This window comes from Trachurus trachurus (genome assembly GCF_905171665.1).
Source record: "Trachurus trachurus genome assembly, chromosome: 20".
NCBI classification, from domain to species: Eukaryota; Metazoa; Chordata; class Actinopteri; order Carangiformes; family Carangidae; genus Trachurus; species Trachurus trachurus.
In genome coordinates, this window is record NC_139911.1 from 15,650,185 (window position 1) to 15,673,043 (window position 22,859).

A 22,859-nucleotide genomic window follows, 5' to 3' on the forward strand; every position below is an offset into this window, starting at 1 on the left:
GAGCAGAACTGAGAGAGTCAGGATCTAATTAAACTCAGAGTTTGTTTTGGATAAAACTATCACACTTGTAAATAAATTCTTCTCACACATCTTTACTTGACAGGAGTGACTTAAACTGAGTTATGGGGGAGACATACATAATTACCAGACACAAACCAGGCAGTTTTTATGTGATTTTATTTTTCAGACGTTGCAGACTTTTCATCACCAAATCGTATTAGTGGCAAGCAGAACAAGTGCAGCACTTTACAGTTGTTAGATTTAAATATACAGAGACAATCAGATATAAATGTTTTGCATTTTTGCAAGTGCACAGTTCAGCGGCTGAGGGAAAGTGATATTTATTGATCAATGCACTGACAGTAAAGGGAGAGCAACAGGGGGAAGATAGAAGCGTCAATAATAACATTGTGAGCGCATAAATCCTCATTACTTTTTCATCTCAAGTATTCCGCTTCCTGGCCCACGCCTCTTTGCACTGCAGATGTTACAGAACTGGACTCCATGAATCTGAAACAGGGAAAGTTATGTTTGATCCTCTGAGATGAAATAGAATATTTCCTGAAGAAACACATGACGAGTGAATACGATTCATGTAGAGTTCAACATTAAACACAATGAACACAGACTCTATGGTTACTCACTGTTCCCGGGGATGGTAAACATTCTTTGTGAAACATATGTCTGCAGTGAAAGACCACCACGCCGAAGGGTTTGGCCATGTCTGAAACACAGGTGTGAGGTATAAATAAGACACAAATAACCTTTAAATGCAACATGACAATAAAAACATTTGCACACAGCAACATAAACGACCTACCTGATGGTAAGATTGTAGTATGGCATGACTCACAAATGTTCTCCTCTGAGAAGAAAACCAGCAACAACAGCGTTAAAAGGTTCAGTTATTCAGTTCAGGTATTTAATGTGTGCTGTTACTGCTTGGATGTCAGGAGGAGGAGCGCTCACCATCGACCCTGACTCCTCTCATCTGTGTTCGGTGCATCTTCTGCAGCAGGGACAGAGAGTCGGCCACCAGGATCTTCTTACAACCTTCTCTCAACAGAATCTGCAAAACAGGGAAACAAACGCTAGTTTCTAAATTTCTCGTTTTAGATGCACAGATATGAGCAGGATCTAGTGAAATGAATAGTTAGGAAGCCTGATGAGATTTACAAACTTAAAATAAAAAATATTTGCAAATTCATGGTCTGGGGAGGGAGCAAAGAGATTGTTTTTAACAAAGTCATTGAACTTTTTATGGAGAAAAAAAAAATCTGAGACACAAATCATTATTCCAAGTGGGGTATTTTCACATGTCTTAAAACATCTGTGGGGCTTTAATATTTCTCCTCTAAAAATCACCCTAATTATTGCTGCAGTGATAAATTTGTAAATGGTGCTACTGAGGTTATATGATTTTTTTTTTTTTTAATCTCTCATATCATCACTCTCATCATAAAACAAAAGTGGTGCAGTAGAGTGCCACTAACTCTCTCTTAATAAAACTTTACTGATGATAATACATGTTACTACTTCTTACTGTTAGTAGTATGATGTCACCACGGTGCTTAGTCTCTTGTCTTTACATTAAGGACCACACTGGAGACAGGTCCTGGACTTAATTGTGTTATCTCTGACATTCTGCAGATATGTGAGACCTGGGGTCTTCTCTCTTTTTCTCTCTCCCTCTCTCGTTGTGTCAGAGAAACTAAATTAGAATATATTGCTGTACTCAGATGGAGCAAACCGATCTTCTGACAGACAAAGTATTAATGCAACACTAACCCGACCATATTGATGTTATTTCTGAGTCATAAAGATGTGAAGTGATACAGCTAATGGAGAGGAAACACGTCTGACCTGGAGGTTGTAGTCTTGAAGGATCTTCACCAGCGAATCTCTGAGGTTTGGGATCTCCATGCCCTCCTTAATGCGATGGATGAGCAGGATGGGATCCACATGAGTGCCGATGTTATTAAGGAGGCCGGTGATGAATGCTGGGGAGAAAATAGCGGGGGCGATGAACACAAAGAGATATTATAGAGGGTGAGAAAACGACAAAGAAAGACGGATGATTGGAATAACAGGGTCAATAGGAGACGGTGTCGTACGTGGTTTGTCAATGGAGTAAGAGATGAGATCTTCCCACAGTTCCGCATCGTCCTGCTCTTTAGCGAACTCGATGGCTTTGTCCACGTCCTCCAGCTCCTCCATGATCATCTGCAGAGCTCGTCTGCAGTTGCCCATCCTGCCTGGGAGCAACATGTCACATTAATGTCCGACATATCATTTCAAACACAGTATAAGGACACAAACATTCATGAAACACTTACTGAGCAGGAAGACGGTCTCCTCCACAAAGTTCCTCTGCTGACAAATCTCAAGAGCCTAAGACGGAGGGACAGAGAGGAGGAGACGACATAACTGATGTGTTGTGGCTTATGGAGATGTGGATTGTGCGACAGGACACGTGACTGTACCTTTTCAAGAGGGCAGTGTGTGCTGTCTCTCAGGAAAGGCAACAGATTCGGTCGGTCGTACTCGGCATACAGGCCGATCTGCCTCTCGTGGTACTTTTGGCCTTTGTGGTGGTCCCGCTTGAATAATTTATGGAGATACTGTGGCAGAAAAAAACAAACAAACAATAAAATTTGTCCTCAATTGAATTTTTGAAACCTAACCTGATTATATTTAAATGTTACATCTATCTCCGTTTACCACATGTAGGAGCTCAGGTCTGTCTGCAAGTTCTTCGACCACCCTGTCTGTCTGTTAGCAGAGAGAAGAGAAAAATCTGAGTCATGTGTTTTCATCAACATGTTCCTAGACAGATGAGTGAGAGGTTCACTTACCGATATCTTGTCTTCATTATCGAGCAGCATGTCAACAGCTTTCTGAATTCAGAAGGACATAAAAACATTAATGTGATGATAAATAATGCAACATCGCAACACAATAAAGTATTATCTTATCTTACAATTGTACAAAAATAAGTTGTCATATGATTTGTCTTTTACCTCTTTATCAAAATCCATGAGAAGCACGATCTTGTCTTCTATGGATGAGAACAGGTTGTGTTTGTGGATCAGCTGGTAAACGTCTTTGTGCCTCAGTCTCAGGTAGATTTCTAAGGCTCTGTCGTACCGCTGGTCGTAGGTGTACCTGGAAGCAAGCATCAAAGTTATTCCATAAATGTAGATTTCATTTCAGTTTCTTCTCACAGCAGGTATTTTATTGCAAACATATACACTGCTGCCTAATAAGTTGGAATCATTTTGTTTTCAGACACATTCCTCTTTTTATTACTATTATAAAGGTTTACTGTGGTTTAATTTTCACGGTTGTGTGTTTGGAAGAGATTGATCAATAAAGTTTTGAGAAGATATACACTTTATCTATCAAGAAAAACTATCTTATTCCAATTTTATGAGTAACAGTATAGTATATAAAGTGTTGCTCAAAGTGTCACCAATATAAAAAAAAACAAAAAACAAGTCATGTCAAGTCAATTCACATAAAAGATGCATAAGTCTACATTCAAACTCTTGTGTTGCACTCAATAAAGTGTCAGCTCACAGTTCAGCCAGGGTGGTGAGCAGGGTGCTGTTAGTGGGATCCCTCTTCAGGTGATCTGTGACGGCCTGAACGATGGCCATGTTATTGTAAAGCTCTCCAGGCCATTCCCGGATCAGCGTGGCAAAGCCCTTTTGAGGAAAAGACAAGTCGGTGAGTTAAGATGACGTTTATCAACCGGCTCATGAAAAGTGGATTTGTCACAGGGCGAAGAGACTCGCGGAGGACAAAGTACCTCATAATCAGTCCTGAGGAACTCGTGCAGGATCATTTCATAGATGGCTGGTCTGAGGCGCAGATCTCCTCTGGGTAAGTACTGACTGATGGCCTGCAGATGGCGAGAGGAGCAATATTGATAAGAGACATCGAACATCATCATCAATTCATAACCGTATCAACTGTTAAAAATCAAGGAACGGATATTTGTTTTGGCTGAAATCTGACAAGAGTTGTGTTATTCTACCTTTAGCTGTCCGATAGTCTTGAACCTGTAGACTTCATTTTCCCACAATTCCATGTTTTTCCCAAGAACCTTTTGACACTTCCTGCAGTGAAAAAACAAAACACATGAATCAGACAGATTAATGACTGACACAAATGTTGCTGTACAATCACATACATCAACAAAATCAATGTTATATATGAATGATTGGTCAAAAATGATTTGACTTTTCAGAATAAAAGTCTTTTGACCTTGGAAAAATCTGCCAAGGAAAAAGTAATTAAGATTTTTTTTGGCAAAGTATAAAGTTAAGGTCATCACTCAATAAAAAAAAAAGGACATGTTTCTCCCTCAGGTCAGTTTTAACTTAAGATCTCATCAACTGCTGAGATTTATAGAAAAAACACACAAATACATTATATTTCATAATATTTATTCTTTCTGAATTATTAATAAATGATAAGAAATAAATTAGTTTCTGCTTATATGCATCCCCCCCATACACCTCATCTGACCTTACAACTTGGAAAACCTACCTTGCAGCGCTGTCATAGTCTCCCTTCTCCACTAAATGATTGATGTAAGCCATCCCAATTTTCTGCACGTCATGTCTCTTAATGTTTTTGAAGCTGATCTCTGCAGCCATCAGTGCCTCCTGTCACAGTTCAACCACAGTAATAGGACACAGCGTTACACTCTGACATTAAAGACCGTAACCTTTTGCAACGTTCATAAAATCCAGCAATGCAAACCTCATATTTCTTCTTCTCAAGAAGCCAATCAATATGGTCATCTTGGTCTCGCTCCTTGGCCACAACAATGTCTTTGGGACTGATGATGTAGAAGAGCGACTCTCCCTCTGAATGCTCTGTTAATGAAAATACATTTATGCCTCTGCATACTGCGCATTACAGCTGACATTTGACAGTGGGCGAGTAATGAAATCAGAGCGCAGTAAAAAGCTGCGTGACATTTCTCCCGGGGCGGTTTTTATAGTCTCACCGAGCCGATAGTCTCTGCACTCGTTGTCTTGGAAGTTGCGCACAGTCAGCGCGTCCGAGGAGATTTCCTCGCAGCTCTCGGGCAGAGGCTGGATGATGTCGAGACGAGGCCGCGCGCGAAACTCCTCGTCCTGTACCGCAAACACAAACACACACGTCAGTAATAAACTGGTTATTGATTTAGACTGTGTGTAAAAAGACGTTTTTTTACCATCTGGTCAGAGTTTTCCTTCACAAAGAACAGGGTGACCAGCTGATCTGCCAGTGGCGCCAGGCCACTGATGAAAAACTCTGTCTCAAACGCAGACACTGTTGGAAAGAGACACAGAGGGAGACTAATCAGAAGAGAATACACTATATTATCATCTTGTTCTAGTGAATTTAATATATTAACAAGACAGAGTTGGTAACAAAGGACTTAAATCATAATATTCTAATTATCCATTATAGATTAATATCCTCAAATTATTCACTTTGTAGGAACCAAGAGAAGAAGCCACTTCATTTTTTTATTGCACTGCCTGTTGCAGTTTTATGTTGCAAAATCATTTCCAATTTTGCTTTTGATTATTATTATCATTATGTAATGAAACACTTAGCTAGCTTTTTCTTTTGAAAAAGTGTTCTACAGATGATGTTCATCATAATGTACAGTGTAATTTATACCTATTTCCACATAGCGACTGGGCAGATCCCTCATTTCAGTAGGATTTCGTTCTTTCACAACACACATCTGAGGAGAAATTAAAAAAAAAAACAATGTGCTGAAAAACTTCAGCAGCTGGTGCATGTAATGACTGGTGAATGAAGAAGATAAACAAAGCAAACCTTAATGGAGGTTCCCCAGCCCACAATGAGAGTGCTGTTGTCTTTCCAGCACAGGCTGCACGGGTACATATCGGGCCTCAGACTGACGTTGTCCCGCAGCACATTGGTGATCCGCTGTTTTGTGCTGATGTCATAGATTTTAACTCCCTGCGAGACACCAGCAAAGAAAACACATTTTTAGCTTTATTTAGAATCCCTATTGCTCTTTTTATGTGGAGTGAGTCACCAAGCAACTCACCACGTTGTTTGCCCAGGCGATGAGATTGGCTCTCCACTTGATATTAGTGATGGAGCCCTCGCCTTCATGTAGAAGAGACGTCTTCCAGCGATTCAGCCAGTTTCTTTCATACAGAAGAAGCTTCAAGGAAAAGGAGTCGGGACAATAGTTAATACCACACTGAGCTGAGTTGGCAGCAACTAAAGACTGCAGTTGCTCTGTACTACCTACAGAGGGCAGTAGATGAACAGCACATTACACAGCAGTCAGGAGCTGCTTCTTCTGATGAAAGGGCGAAGCAGCCATACAGATCTAACTTAAACTGTGGGCCACTTTCTGGCACATAATGAAGTAAAATCAGATTTTAATCCTAATATCCAGATCTTAATTCCACTTCATAGCATTTAGGCACAAAGACAATAAAGATGGACTGCTCATTGTAGGCCATCTGAGTTAGAAAGCTTCACATTCAGTGGTGGAGGAAGTCATTTTTAAGATTCACATGGCTGGTGTCACGAATGATTTCGTACATCCCTCTCATTTTAATCCTAATGGTTATGGCTTCTTTAGGATACACACCATTTGTCATAGTCACTGTGGATGGAGTAAAACATAGAAATAGGAAGTATATAGATTTAAACACGCTGTATGTGTACTGTCCTGTGTGGTGGAGCTCAGTCAGACTGTTATGAGCGCCATCCGAGTTTTTTTTCTTTTAACCACATTGTAATGTGGCATCAAGGTGGCCAGATCTACCTAATCAATCGTGGTTCTATGTCCAGGCCTTGTGCTGTACAGGCAGGGGAGGAGGACAAAGCCCGTCTTTCACATTCCCTGCATTGTTACTGTCCTCACAAAATAAGCCGATACAAAGAAGCCCACCCAAAAAAAGCACATTATATTACCACGGAGGCCAAGAGAAGGTTGTATAGGCTCTTTAATTCAGCAGTTGGGCTATGTTAATAAACAGTTTGCTCTACAAAGAGATGATATGACAAAAGAACTGTGGAGACAAAATTGAATTTCCTGTGACAGGACGTGGCTCCCGTTGAGGCTTATTGATTTTCATCACAGGCACCTTGTGGAGGCCTTCACAACTTGGAACTGAGAGGAATCAGCGCCAATTGAAAGAAAATGGCAAAGTAACACTAACAATGGGGTTTCATAAAAAAGTTGTTTTTCCTCACCCCTGTTGTATAAATGTCAGTATACTTTATTTATGGGTGGCTGTGCAATGCTGCCACATCGGTGCAGGTCTTACAGTAGTAGTGTAATTGGCATGTGGTAATGTGCGGTAGGTTTTACTTCCAAAGGGGGAAAAAAAGACAAATCTAATGTCTAAAACAGTTTTCACCTTGCCGTAGTGACATACCTTCCGGAGACAGCGTTCAGGAAAGAGATCACTGTATGCGCCCGGAAACCCTAAGACTATGTACCCTCTTGATAATGACATCTATTTGCTGTGCTTGTGAAGTATTGCCTTTCAAACACTGTTGAGCGAACAGCACTTTGTGAAAATGGGCAGCTCTCCCGAGAGCACTCCAGCAAAGAGACAGAAAAGTAAGAGCCTTTCACACCAGACAAAGGCCTGTACATCGCCTTCAGCCGAACCAAAGTGAGAAGGTTTTGCAGGACTCGCCTTCACCCGGACACAATCAGGATGAATTATTGTGGCAGGAAATGCCTAAAAATGGCAAGAAACTGTACACTGAGAATGCACGGGTATAGAGCACTACTCAAACCTACCTTGTTGCCCCCAGTGACAAACTGTTTGTAGTTGGATCTGGTAAATTGAGGGTGTAACGCGACCACCTACGAAACAATGAACAGGGGACGGATAAGGCCATGAGGTTCAACTTTTTTCTTCTTCCACAATGCAATAGGGTGCGTGAGGAGGCACAACTTACTTTGATGGGACAGTCAAAGTTTTCATGGAAGCCCTCTCTCGTATAGAGGCCAAACACTTGAACCTGAAACAGAGATGAGACAGCAAAATGCCAAGCAAAGGTGAATAACTCAAAATGTCTCCTTTAATTGCTGTCTCTGCAACTATCTAAGGCCAGCGGGGAGAAATGTGGTCAGAAAAGACTTTGATTGGCTCCCTACTTCTCCGCTGGGTCACCAATTAGTGGACAGGTTGATTCTCTGAACCCTGCAGGGTTTAGAAACAGGGGTCCTAATCTTGGACTTGAACACAGCAACCTCCGATGTACCATTAGAGTACACGACGCCCCCTTTTCCTTTATCTGAGGCCCCAAAAAGGAGAGTTTTTTTAAGTATGGGAATAATATGAAACTCAGATGCTATCTTTTTTTTTGCCGCACCACTGATTAAGGATTAAGTTAGATTTCAAAGGATTAACAGCCAGCTGAATTGGTTGAGGGCAAACAATTGCTGTAGCATTGATTTTAATTGTCTGCTCCACTTTTTTGTACGACAAGATCTTGTTTTTGCCACCAAAGTACTCGAAATGTGTGCGTGCGTGTGTGTGGAGGGGGTGATATCAGACGGCATATCTTGACTGCGAAATCCATGAAGGATGGTGGTAATGATGAGAAGAGACAAGATAACAGCAAGGTGGAGAACATGGAGAGGGTATCCATAGACGGCTGATGGCTGACTGACAGCTCAACGGATCTGAGTGCAATCCTCTCCCCTACTCTTCAAAATTGGTACAAGCTTTTTATAAATTCGCACATCATGAAAAAAATATGGGTTTATGTGTAGATATGGTGGAGATAAAACTCTAGGTTAATGCTCTGACAGTGAGAGGAGTACCTTCTCAAAAATTCACTCCCAAACACACCCCAAGTTCCACATCATTAGCATAAGGTTTAAGACTGATAAGATGGAGTTTTATATGATCCTGAGGATGAATTATGGAAGATGAGAAACGCCGATTGGCGATTCTTCGCTGCAGGCCCAAGGATCAGTAACCAGCGGTGATGAGCGGCGACATCTCACCTTCCCATCCTCGGAGCAGATGCCCACATGCTCTCCACTTTCATCCAGACTGATCTGGTTGATCTTCACTGAACTCTGTGGAGACACAATATCATGGCATCTTTTTTTAGAGGCGAGCGAATATCTTTGTGGCTGGCCAAATGTTGCTGGCTGACATTTTACCCCACTAAGTGAAATACCAGAAAAAGCGAAAAAATAAAAAATAAAATAAAAAAAAACATTTGAGTTTGTAATGGATGCATGGTCCCATATGTGTCAATGCATGGAGCATGGCATTAATACTTAGAGGGTTAGGGGTCCCCTCACTGCTGATGCTTTTAAATTTGAGACAAGCACAAGACTATAAGGCTCTTTAGATAAAAGGATCAACCGAATGGCATAAATTACAGGAAATGTTACTTAAAAACATCCCTTAAGGGTCGACTTTGCTGTGTAGACTAAAAGAAGAAAACTTTTTGCGTCATATATTTACATTTTCTCCAGCGCAATAGTTTCACCTGGGTATCATATTATGTAGTGCATATTAAATCTGCTTTTCACAAGATTCTGAATGGCTCATTATCAAACTAAGTCACAAATCCATCAGCCACAATTCAGCGGTGTCTCTCTTTTTTTCTTTTCTTTCAGAGAGGGGGCTGATGACTGGCGGTGAGGTGCTTAGGTGAGCACTTGAATCAATGTGCTCAGCAGGAATGCTACAGTTAGAAGCACGAGCGCAGGTACAGTCATGTAAAATGGCTCCTTTGTGCCGGCCAAATCAGCCGTGATTACCAAACCTTTTTTTTCTTTTCTTTTCTTTTTTTTTTGGACTTCTAAATTAAATTACAGCTCTGAGCTCATTCCCTCCAGATCAAGTGAGGAGAAATATATTGGCAAAAGTAAAATAGAGCCTGTGAATAAGCAAGATCATTTCTGTTGATAGATCCAACACTTGACATTTCCCTTCATGGTTTAATGCAAAAGCCCCAAATGTGCCCTCTTGTATCCTTTGGGGATTTCATCTGTATTTTAATGGCCCAGTCTGTCTGACCTGTACACGTTATGTCCGAGACTTCCTCCCCATTTTGAGAACGACAACACAAGGACTATAAATAATAGTAATGGCTCTGGCAATCAGGGGACACAGGCCTGCTTCAGTCAAGAGTGAGAGGTTTGTATTGAGAAACTGGCTAAGATACAATTCACTGTACTTTAGATGTTAGAGCTGTGTCACTTATGAAGGTCTAGTTTGAACACTTTGAAATAAGCACTAAAGCTCCTGACGGAGAAAAGTAGACTTAACCTTAAAAATACAAATACATGGCCTTTGCTTGATGGTCTCACATATCACAAGCACATCGCAACAGTCGACTCGTTACGCAGGTATGTGAGGGCCGTCTGGGAACAACATTATGGATCGAGAGGCAGCTGCTTACTGTCCTATTAAAAATGATGAGTTACTCTGTTACCTGCTGTATATGTCACAACAGTCTGATGATGCTCTGTCTGTGAAGTTTTCTTCTTATTAGTATTGTTAGGATATGATGTTTTAGTACAAACTTTAAAAAACAGGAGATTTCTTTAGATAATTCTTCCTTTTGTTATAATGTCTTGTGGTTGATGACATGATTGAAACTCTGACCTCGTGATGACAATGGGCTGCACGTGTGTAACCACTCTATTATCTACAGTAAGACTCCCTGTCATTGTTAACAAACTGTTTGCCTGATGAAGGTCTAGTACTGACACGTCGTAAATAAACACATTCCTTTTGCACGGAAAGACAGTGTGTGGGAGTCTCTAACAAAAAAGGATTCAAATCTTCTGCATCCTGATTTTGCATGTTGGAAAATTAGCATCATAAAATGTTTGCTGATGAGATGAAATACTATGTTTGTCACCCATCTATGTTTAAACTAATTTTGTTATTACAGTCGGATAAAAGAAAAGTTATTTATAAACTAGGTGCTTTTCTGAAATGTGTTCTTCCTCTGTTTAAGTGATTTTGCTCTGTCCTGGTCAGAGATGTATGTACAAAGCATGTACAGCCTCCGCTGCCTCTTGCTATGTCTGATTATTTGTACTGTTTTATTGTTTGTGCTCCATACCACTTGCGTGGTCGTGAGAAATAAATAAAGTAAAGTAAAGTAAAGAATGTCAAGTGTTTTGGTTATTAATTACTGGACAAGTTCAGATTTTAGCGCTAGATGAGACATTAATGGATCATCAAAGTTATTGCAATTCATCCTGTCGGGACCATGAGAGTCTAAAGTTGATTTCATGACACTTCATCCAATAGTCGTTTATATAAATAAGTCAAGAACAAAATGATGGAGCAGCCACAGAGCTACGCTGTTAGCATGTGTAAAAAGTGTTGTGCATGAACCACAGAGCGTGAGGAATGTAATTGTTCCAACCTAAAGAATATCAATGTACTCACAATTTCAAACTTCTGAGTTACATTTCCTTGGATGTCCAGAAGGAAGACCTTTCCAAAATGGGTACCTAGGGCAAGAAACTGAAAGGGGATAAATGCAGTGTGAATTAAACCAGAAAACACTTGAGACCAATTCAAGATTTTGGAAAAAAAAAAAAATTAATAAATCTTGTTCTGATGAAGGCTGTGCAAGATTTTTTTCCAAAATCTTTTGCTGATGAAGGCTGTGCAAGAGGATAAAAAAATATTTCCTGGAGCTGGAGCGACATGGGCAGAGTGGGGATTGGGTGGGCTTGGAGGCAAAACTGTGAAATTGCAGGGGGTGGAAAAGCCCTATTTATTAAAGCAGCCAGTGTGAAATGGCATTTTTTTTCTCAAATTAAAATGCTTAAGCATAATAAATGCACTGTACATCTGACTTCTTCCCATGCTCCCCATGCAACCCAATCACCTCCCTGCCCAGCACAGAGCTATTATTTCTACTGAGCAGCAACTGGTTCCTGTGTTTTGTGCTTCAGCAGGAGTGCAAGCAAACGTGTGTGTGTGCGTGCTTGCATGTGAGTGTGTGTGTGCGTGTGTGTGTACATGAGTCCACCGGGACAAAAAAATTATAGAAACTGGGGGCTTTTGGCATTAGATTAAGTGTGTGTTCTTCCACCCCAGCCCCTGCTCCATGCCCTCCTCCTATAATCCCCCTCCCTTCTAGACCAGCATGTGGATGTGCGGCGAGCCCACCATGCTTCAGTGCAGTCTATAATGAAATGCTTATATTTACAGGCACAGCTGAGCATGTCAGACAGAGCCCCTGCAATCTCCCCAAATAAAATAACCAAAAATAAATAAATAAAGGGTTCAACCTTGTGAGGCGGAGCGACTTTTAAAGGGATTTATCAGAATGGAATTGTTCAAATGAAATTCCGATTCAGACACTTAAAATATGAGGCAACATAAGGCAATATGTGCTGCCGGTGGCTTTAAGGTTGTGGGAGTTTTGGCAGGCTGGTGGGGGCTGGTGTGACCACATAGGGGTGGGTGGGTGGGGGGGTGGGCGTATGGCAGAAGGTACGCAAGCACAGAAATCCCAGGAAGAAAGACAGTCAGATCAAATTTTGGATTTCAGCAAAACAATGTCTCTCACTGTGGCACGGCTGCTGTTTTGAGGTTATAAAAGAAAAATGGAGGGGGGGTTGGGGGTGGGGTGGTGGGGTTGAATCCTCAAAGTAAAGATAAATAAATGAAAATAAATAGCGGTTAATAAAACATCAAGCGAGGAGACACGACTGGGTTTGACTTTTGCTCTGCTCAGGCGTGCGTGTGCGCTGCCGGTGCCACGACGATTAACCATCTTGCCGAGAGTGGCCCTCTTAAAAAATATCAGCATTCAACAGTGGGAATAAAAAAGAGGAGAAGACAATGGGGCCGGGTGTCTCTCGATGTACCTCCCTGAGTGGAAAAGCAGGGGAAGGTGAGAAAAGAATGGCCTGCCTTTACAGATTCAAGAGAGAGGATGAAAACCAACTTTGAAAGAGGACATCTCTCAAATGTGTACATAAACAATGAGAAATCGCCACTTGAGATGGGTGGGCTTGAAAACTGAAATGTCCTTGTGGGTGGCGGTGGATGATAACCTCTACCTTGTCATGGACGGTCATACAGCTGGCTGCATCCTTCTGGAGGATTTCGGTCACCCCATTGGAGAGCCTCTCGTACTTCAGTTTGGGCTCCTCCTCGCTGTCCTCCTCCTGGTGGAGAAAGGAGACTCCTAAGACGGCCTCTCACCATATCATTTTCTTAAAAGGTATTCATTACAACAACACAGCGAGCGTCCCCTGATAAATGCCCCGGCTCACAGTGCTTTCTGAAAGCCCCTGACAAAAACCCTTCATGCAGTAAACTTAGAGAGACAAATGTCCACATGAAGTCATTCAAACCTTGTGCTCTGTGAACGAGGTGGCATGACTTCCTACGCTTTCAATGCGACTCAACTTTAAAGGCACCTTGTTGGAGTTTTGAACCACTAGAGGTGCTGTAGAGCAATGCTTTTACAGGTGAGTCCAACTTTTGTTAGGTGGATACTTGAGGATGCACTGTTATTTACATTCTGCAAGTGATTTCACACTAAGTGACACCAAAGGAAGTGAAGAAGAGGAAGTCAATGGTTTATAGCTCTGTTAATGCATTCAACACATTCAATCTCAAAGATAAAGAGAAAAACAACTCCACATGGCACCTTTAACTTCACCCCACTCGAACATAAACATTTATGTAAAGCAGGGCAAATAAACGGTTAGAAACCAACTGAACGGAACGTACAAATATCAAGCATATTTCTCAAAAATATGCAAAATCACATTTAATTATTGCAGTGACTTATGCTCCTCTGTACATCTGACAAAACTCCTCATGTATGAAACAAAAAGTAGACAATGCATATAATTGGTTTTGAAACGACATTTGTCTTATTTCACTTTTTTGTAACGGTAACCCACCACTATGACGCCTATGGCACATAGCACTTTTCAGTTGTTTTTTTAACGCCAATTTACAATTTTTCATGTTCAACTACATAAATCATAAACTTAAACTGTAAATAATATTTACATGGATGGTTGATTAGTTGAGTTATTATAACTTATTATATTCCTAATAAAGAGATCACAACTGTTTAGTTCATACAGGACAAAGAGAAGCAGCTGACAATCAATTTTCCATTGATTGTTTCATCTATATTTATAATTTTAAACACATATAATAAAACTATATGAAGATTATGAACAATAGGTCCCATAGTCCTCAGCAGCAATCCCACATCAACCTATATTCACCAATAACTAATATATAACTAATATGTTTTGGTTTTTCATTCCCATTGTTCACCATCACTTCAGCAAGAACAATCCTTCATTTCTGACCTCTTCAAAGAAATGCATAAGTCTTGACTGTGTGTACCAGGCGATGTATGCACAAAGACACATTTCCATCACCTTGCGTGAAATGCAGCATAAAGTAATTCCTTTTTTCCATGAGACCATTCATCCCCAGTGAAATACATGAATTTGGTCTTTTCATAAAACAAACTTAAAGCATTCTACAGTGTTACACTTTCCAGCGTGAGCCGACGTTTGCGGCCAGTCACAGCCTGAATATTACTCATAATTCAGTTTATAACCAATGCTGCACAGTCTGTGGCTGCCCAGAGGGTGCATCAACTCAAAACATTGTCTGCCATTATGTGCTACTGGGTTAGAGGTGGGGGACAATAGCGTGGAAAAAATGTTATTTTCAAAAACAATCCTTTCCCACTCAACAACGCCATATCTAGGCTATTTCCTGTGTATTCTGGTTGTGAGATTTCTGATGCGAGGGCATTTGTCACGGGTTTCAAAGGCGTATCAAACAACAAAGGCAAACTTCATCCCCAGGGAGAAACTACCCATTTTCAAACTTTTGCCATCTCTTGTTAAGTTGCTCTTTGTTTTGTCAACTACTGAGCTGGCCTTTGTGTTGTAACCATCTTTGCCATTGTCTTTGCCTATTGGCAGTTAAGATACAACAAGCTTCAACCAAGCCTTTTATCTGCATCGAGGATAACAGTCTGCTTTCAGATACGCACTGAACACCACACTAGTCACAAACTCACATTTAGGATGAGAAATGTATCATCCCGCAACCCATGGGCGACAGGGTGGAGGATAAATTAAAGGCAAAAATCTGTGTAAAGGAGCAGACAAACATAACCGATGCAGATACATGACGCATGTAGGTTTGAAGTATGAAAATGTTGTGAAATGCACGCTATGGCTTTTTGATAGAAACCAAATTGAGCACATGGGAGATTTTAGATAAATGTCTCGCATGGTGCTCTCCACCACCGTCATCATGGCACCAAATGAGGGAACATCTTTGAAAAGGATGGTGTTCAGGATTCAAGTAGAGTTGCAGACACATGGAAAGTCCACAGATAAAAGTATTTGGGCTGTTTTGGACACTCACAGTGGATCCGTACCTTACTAAGAGGTCTGATTACTTCAGTCCAACCACCAAACTTGCTTTTTAGATAAAAGCACATTTTCTAACTACATGTATCTGGCTTAAACAGGAGGACATATCTTCCAAAATATCAAGAAAGTATTGATTCTACTTCTTGATTCACCTCTGCACATTTTTCTAATAATTTACGTGACAAAATGTAACAATTGGTTAGGTACTTTCTGCCTGATCAGTGATTCTCTTGACTCTCCAGATATGAATATTTCAGGTAGATCTGATCATTTTGTTTCAGTGCTTCAAATGAGGACATACAGGTGTAATAGGTTTGTTACTGTTGTATTATTATGTGTCATTTGCTCCCACAAGCCAACTACAGCACAGTGAACTATAGTCTTAGTAAATAACATCTGCTTGCAGCCACTTGGAGGAGACACGCAATCCCACAATCCCTGGTGCTTGTTTCCCTGTGAGTGTTTTTGTGTTCTACAGGACTGAACACACTGTGCGCACACAGAGAACAGGATGTAGGACGAAGCTCTTTCTATTTACAAACCTGGAATTTTCCTCTTTTTTTTTTTGTCTTGCTCACTCTGAACTGTTTTCTTCGGAGAGCTACAAGCGTCCGCTGCTGCCTGTCCCTGATATTTCATTCTATTCTCTGCTTCCTATCAAGACAAACTCCCCTTCCTGCCAGGCTGATGCGTAAAGCTATATTTTATTTAGCCTACTTGTGGTTCTCAGAAGCTCGGGCATACTGTATCATGCTGAAGCTGAGCCATAATATTGATGGCTCTGGAGAGCTATCTGTAATTCATGAGTGTTTGACACCTCTCAAACCTGACAAAGATCCTTACGGGATCAAACTGGGTTGATAAAGGCTAGCTATGCATTACAGTCCTTTCAGTAGGCAGTGAGCTTTATTTGGGTTCAAACATCACCCATGCTTGACAGAACTATTCACACAACTATTCACAGCCCCTGACACTGAGAACATGTTGGTGTTGATGCATTTTTATGTTGACATACTGGTGCAACTGCATGACATCTCTGGGTGTAATTTTTCTCTGGCTCCTCTGACTCCAAATAAACTTTCTTTCCCCCACCCTAACATGTTACCTTTCTTGCAAGGAAGGAAAAGACAACACAAATGAATAATTGTTGAGTTTCTTACCTCAGACTCATCTGTGAATTCCTCACTTGATTTCCTTCCCTGTGTGGAGACACATTTTAAATGAATTTCAACAAACTAACAACAGGTTTTACTGCCAGTGTAACACAGAGCAGGGTACAGTTGTGGGATATTTGTAGCTGGACGCATTTGTGTTTAATTGTAACTCAAACTGAGAGAAGATGAAGCAGCGTTACACGTTTGCTGAGAGAATACAGATGTGACATCACTAATAAGCTAATATCTTCATAAATATCCGTTTCCCGTGCTGTAGAAACCACGACACGGGTTGACAGGAAGGTAAATAAAAGAAAAATACAGTTGACATAATTCACAAGTCATCTGCCTCCCTTATTTGATATAAAAACATCAACATTTAGCATGCTAACATTAGCTTACCTCTTCCACTTCCGCCATTGTTATATCAGGCAGCGTTGTATCCACACAGAAACGTTTAAAGATCTCAGTGCCTGGTTATTAACGCATATTCAATGTCTGCAATGTCGTAGTCAGCTTTGCTTCATGTTGTAAACATCCAATTTGCAGCTGCAGATGATGTTTGTTGTCGGAGGCTGCTCGCAGTCATAAGTTAAATCACATGACTGAATTAAAACCGTGAGGCATTATGGGTATTGAAGTCTTCCCGTCGCCGACAGCGAGACGACGCCAACAGTGTCGAAAGAAGAGGGGCTAATTAGTGCGAGTTTAAAACAAGTGACAACAACATTTTGTTTTCCACCAAGGTGTTCTTACTTTACAAAGCTTCTTACGTCTCTAAAGCTCGTTTTTGTTTCGGTTCAGACTGGTCCAGAGTCATTTTTCTTATTTTTTTCAATAACCTTCATATTTGAAACAGTTAACTTTAAGCTAGCGAGCCATATAAAACAGTTAAGTTAAACCTCTCTCACAGGATACAAGTTAATGTCCAGTCTTTTCCAGCGCCAAGTACAGGTAGGTGTACTGTAAATGTTGCCACTGATATTTTATTATGAGAACTTCAACAATTTGAACAGGTGCCAAGTACAATTAATTAATGTCAGACTATCCTATAAATTTCCCCCAGGTGAAACACGTGATGGCTGCAGTAATGGAGGAAGAGCCGGTCTAGTGGAGAGCAGTGGAAGAAAGTAACTATCAGATACTCAACTACAATTTTTGAAGTACTTTACATAAGTATTTGTCACTGTTATTTTACTAGAGTACATTATCAGCTCCTCCATTCATTGGTACATGCAGTAGGCCTAAGCTTGCATGAAATATAAGAAAGACTATTATTAACTATACCCAACAATGTGCAGTTAAAATAGTTGGAAACAGCTCCACCTCAGCCAGCTACATCAGTCAAATATGGATTAAACATGTGCATCAGTGGTCTAATTATACAATATACAGTATAGGCTACTCACCATTTGTGTGCTGGACTATAAGAACCTTTACTTACGTGTTTAAAATGCTCATACATTTTGCTAATAAATAATCTCCACACTCAGTAGCCTACTTCAGTTTACTTTAATATAATTGAAATGCAGAACTTACAAAGCATCAGCATATGTGTTAAATTATTCGTACAATACTATAACAATTGACAATAAAAGTCCTATATTCAAGGTCTTGCTTTTTTCTAGACAATATGCAGAAACTTTTTTATGTTATTGAATTATATTTGAAGCACAAAGATGTATGTACATTGTTAATGTTACAGCAGGTTGAAGTGATACTATTCAATTTTTTCAGCTGAACAGGTTTTGTATGTAAAATCTACACAAGTATCTTTTGTAGCTGTCAGACAAATGAAGTGGAAAGAAAAAGAAAATATCTCAAAAATGTGAAGGAGTAGAAGAATAAAGAGTCCAACCTTTACATTGATTTACATTATTTGGATGAATGCAACATAATAATTTTCCAGCACTGAATGGTTATCTCAGGTTTTTCTGAGTTTGCCACCTGAGAGTTTCTTAACAAACATACCCCTGCATTCACTGAGAGATCAAAACCTTAATACTTAAGTCATGTCGTTTTATTTTTTTATTATTCTTTTCCAGACATTCCTGAACATGGTGGCTAAATGAGTCCCTGAGATATTAGTCAACTCTCCGTGTCTTTCCTCGCTCTGCTGACAGCTGCTTGCCGGAGTCCAGATAAATGCCAGAGGTATGATTTGCCTCTTCTTTATTGAGATTGTCTCACACCCCCATCTTGCCTCATCCATCCTCAGGAGAATCCTAATGCACTGATACCAAAGGGGAATAATTTTTTTTTCTTTACAATCTACTTAGCAATGATTTATTGATTGTGGCTTCCACGCTCACAGAGAATTACCGATCCTTTTTGGGAAATCAGATTTTCACACCTTTCATGAGTGTGTATGTGGCACAGGTCTCCAGAGACAGTGTGAGGGGAAACTGACTTTGAGGAGCAGTGGTGTGTGAATCTCTCTGGTGTCACTCCTCTGCTGCCACTGGTATGCCCAATGAACGGCCATGCGATTCTCTGCGGCTCTGCCCGTCACTCTCTCTATAGTTCTGCATTATTTATTTGTTGACAAATAGTGTCCGAGCTTTATTTTAATATGTTTTCATTCCCTTTCAAACCTTTAAAACACACGGTTTGCGCACTCACAAATAAGCATGCAGTCCCACTGAGGTATAAGCATTTCATAGAAAAAAAAAAGGAGAATAATAAAAACAACCCTTGCCCTCATAGGAGGAGTCAGATTAGTGTGCTGAAAGCTTTGATGCTCCAGAATGTCAGCTCCGTGGATCGATCTAGCAAAAAAACACACACACACACCTGACCAATCAGAGGCGTCTATCTGTTGTGGACCTGCTGGGCACCGTGGTTTACAAGCTTCAAAGAGCTCCTTTTAATACACTGCTTTGATAGCCCTCAGCCTTCACTGACCCACCGACCATCCACTGGGGAGCATTTTAGCTTTAGTGGAGTAGAGTGGGATAACTGTTGATCATATTAATGAGCATGAAAAAAAAACACGTCAAATCTTCACTACTAAGTTGTGCTGCTGCTGTTTCAAGAGTGTACAGAGAGGGCTAATTGGCTAGCAATTTCACAGATAAGATAAGTAGTAATAGGGGTAAATCATAGAAAATATTAACAGCACAAGACATTTGAATGCATAATACTGTTTTGGTGAAATTATCACTGAAATACACAATGATCCATGTACTATGTGATAGAGGAACAGTTTAGTTAATAACCCTAAGGGGGAGACAAATCATCATCTACCATACCACATTAGGCATAGGACAAAGGGTAATATAGATACAGATGCAAAAATCGTTTTGTTGCTGCTGCCCTTTGATTAACATAATGACACTAAAATTTACAGATCATTTTTTAGATTAGAATTTTAGTTAATTTTGTTTGTTTTGTTTTAGTTTTGAGGGTTTTTTCCCCAGATACAACACTCACAGCCATTGATTATGCAAAAACATCCCTTATATACTGTTATTCAGTTATCTGTCTTTGTAGCTGGAAAACTGACCACAAGAGAGAAATAAAAGTAAACTTGCCTTATGTTTGTTATTGCACTCATTAGGTACCAGCACAAAGATGTAGAAGCTAATAACGTGTGAAGTCATTGTAATATAGCAGTTACAGGGAAATGCAGACAAGAGATGTTTTGCATGGCACATTTGTTTTCTCATAAAGTTATGTAACCAAAAGCAAACATGTTTGGCCAACGATAAAATGTTTATAAGGAGACGTTAAGTCTGAGAAGTTTGTCTGACACATACTCAGGTTTTTTTTCTGTCATTATAAATCTCACTCTCCGATGTTTTTTTTTGTTTTTTTTGACTGGCTTATTCTTATTTTAGGGTTACAGGTGTGCCTGCCTCAGCATGCAAATTTTTACAAGGCAGGGAAACGCCTGGACAAATTACAAGAACATTATAGAGAGACTGTGTCCAAATTCCAATCTACATTCGTATTCTGAGCAGGTTTTAAATACATGGTATGTTTTCTCTGTGCAGGTGGGAAATTAAAGTGTCATTAAAACACTTAACAACAGTTTTACTTTTTACTGTGAGCAATATTGTACTGCAGAGCAATTCAAAAGGAAAACAGTGAAACTGTAAAAATGTGTTTCTTTATCTTTCTGAAGTCACAGTTTGACTGACAGATATCGAAGCATGTACTGTACAGTGTGATCTCCTGTTAGTCCAAAACAGGCAAGTCCAGAATAATTTTGTTGTGTACTAAATAGGGAGGTTTCTATTTTCCCCATCAGTTAAATGGAAATTTAAATTTAGACCTAAAGAAAACAAAGCTGAGTGGAAGTTTATTTTACCCAGTCATTCCTGTGATGAACGGTAGGCTATTACCTTTCATGGCATTGCAGCTTGTGTGGGTAAACAATATCATATTGTTTAGCTGAATGAGGTTAACATGTGTCGGTGTCACCTGGTCAAGCACATACCAGGAAGGCGTAATACTAACTATAACAGCAGCTAGGGGTTTGAGTCCAACCTGTGGCCTTTTGCTTTCTCTCTCTCTTGTATTTCCCTGTCTCTCTATCACTCTATTTGCAGAACTAAAGCAGAAAAGAAAAAAGGTGATGGGCCTCACCTGTCATTCTATGCTTGTAACTTTAAAAGTCTTTGCCAGAGTCATCACTTTTTAGTGTCTCCTGGATCCACTCCTAATGTGCTGTGTGCATGTGTTGTCAAATTTCTGTTTTTGTATGTGTTTCTTTTAAGTTGCAGTGTGTAGAGCTCTCTGGGCCACTGTTAAACACCAACAAACTCCACTGGTTTTACAAGTGGTTATCCTGTCCCCATCCTTGCTGCTGTTTTAGCAAGGGTGGCAACATTTAATCCTTTAGCACATCCCTGATACTGTAGTAACTGGAAGAACAACCATGATTATTTACACTGTATATTCAGTGTACTGTTTGTTTGCAGTATGAATTTAGGACAACATTTGTTCAATTCTAATATAAAATACAGAGTCACTGCAAATAAGATGAACCAGTATTATCACAATTCTGCCGAGTACTGATTATATGTCCTGTTGTCCTCTGTTCATCAACCAGAGCGGTCTCGAAGATTGGAACGGAGTATGTCCGTCACAGGCTGAAATCCCTCGCCCTCACACTGGGACAGCACGGGTAAGTCCACCAGCTATTAGCATGGATATCTGATGACACTCGGGACTCTCTGAAAACCACTGATTCTCTGGCCGTTGGGGTTGTTTGGTGAACGGGACGGGAGGCAGAGGGGGGGGATCGAGTGCTTTTTCTTGTTCCTGCAACCTGTTCCTGAGAGCTGTGGTCAGACTGAGAGAACTTAGAGGGAACGAGACAAACCTTCTCCCTCATGTGTGCTCCCCTGCCAACCCTCCTGCTCGCACACACACACACACACACCCACACTCACAAACTCAGATTATTGCTTTAATCAGGGGTCTGAGGTCTACTTTAAAAAATGAAGCTAATCCGTTACACAGCCACTGCTTAGAATCAGTAATCTAATTTCTTATGGTAATATCCCATTTTATTACGGATTTTTACAATAAGATTACAGTTATCCCATTAAGTGTAATGACATTACTCCACGGGTTTAAATTAATAAACACACGCACAGTTTGGTGGCATGGTTGCAAATAGGCAAAGCTATCTGTTTTGAAATGAAGTAATTAACAGCTGCGTAAGATGGTGAGAGATGTGTTGCCCCGTTATCCTGGAGCCTCAGAGGCCAGGGGAAGATTAGAGCTCTGATCTCATTCCCAGCACTTGTTTGGAGTCTGTCAGGAAGAGAAATGCCAGCATTAGAGAGGTACCGCCACACTCCTGATATGATGAAATAAGGAGAAAAGGGGAAAGGGAAAAAGATGGAGGGATGGACAGAAAGGACCCTGCCCTTCTCTGAAGTGTCAGTAGCTTGTTTATTCTATTTTTCATCATAGCTGCTGGGGCAAAGATTCCCATTTTTCCTTTATTTTTCTCCCCCCCCACCTCCTAACAAAAACCACTGCTCTCATTTTTTATAGGTCTTGCAAACTCTCATGCCCCAGTGAAAATTACATTGTGAAACGGTAGAAATTTCAGGGCTGCCTGTGCTCTCTGCTGTCCCTCTGAGCTTTCAAACAGTCAACAGACTGTGAAGAATAAATAATAAAAAACTATTGATTATTTTGATGACTGCAAGATTCAATTAGGTATTAATTTTGCCCTCCAGTGGACCTATCAAGCAACTCAAAGGAGAGGAGGTGGGAGGTGGGGGTGGACCCAAATGCAT

The 22,859-nt window shown here is 40.4% G+C and overlaps 2 protein-coding genes across 2 annotated transcripts in view; one reads left to right on the top strand and one right to left on the bottom strand.

Moving 5' to 3' along the window:
* Positions 1-160: 160 nt before the first annotated feature.
* On the bottom strand, positions 161-17,197 carry vps41 (VPS41 subunit of HOPS complex). Its single transcript, XM_083995926.1, has 28 exons — positions 17,002-17,197; positions 16,606-16,644; positions 13,079-13,186; positions 11,448-11,525; positions 9,029-9,103; positions 7,972-8,034; positions 7,811-7,876; positions 6,086-6,205; positions 5,848-5,994; positions 5,686-5,752; positions 5,231-5,328; positions 5,021-5,150; positions 4,771-4,886; positions 4,555-4,673; positions 4,040-4,121; positions 3,812-3,904; positions 3,580-3,707; positions 3,021-3,165; positions 2,856-2,897; positions 2,722-2,772; positions 2,484-2,621; positions 2,337-2,391; positions 2,115-2,255; positions 1,864-2,000; positions 970-1,069; positions 821-865; positions 645-724; positions 161-510 (listed from the first exon to the last, which is right to left on the bottom strand). Exons 1-28 carry the CDS (start codon positions 17,017-17,019, stop codon positions 430-432), a joined length of 2,562 nt encoding a protein of 853 aa, XP_083852052.1. The 5' UTR covers positions 17,020-17,197; the 3' UTR covers positions 161-429.
* Positions 17,198-18,718: 1,521 nt separating this feature from the next.
* pou6f2 (POU class 6 homeobox 2) overlaps positions 18,719-22,859 on the top strand; it is a gene marked incomplete at its 3' end in the record, with an annotated part of 70,317 nt that continues 66,176 nt past the window's right edge. The window contains exon 1 of the mRNA XM_083995077.1: positions 18,719-18,753. The remainder of the gene's footprint in view (positions 18,754-22,859) is intronic.

Bases quoted from the DNA above. Each gene is read 5' to 3' on its own strand.
- vps41 (XM_083995926.1), bottom strand. The intron at 5,151-5,230 runs GTAAAAAAACGT...TTTGCGGTACAG, and splicing joins AGGAAAACTCTGACCAGATG to GACGAGGAGTTTCGCGCGCG. The intron at 4,887-5,020 runs GTGAGACTATAA...TTTCATTAACAG, and splicing joins GTGCAGAGACTATCGGCTCG to AGCATTCAGAGGGAGAGTCG.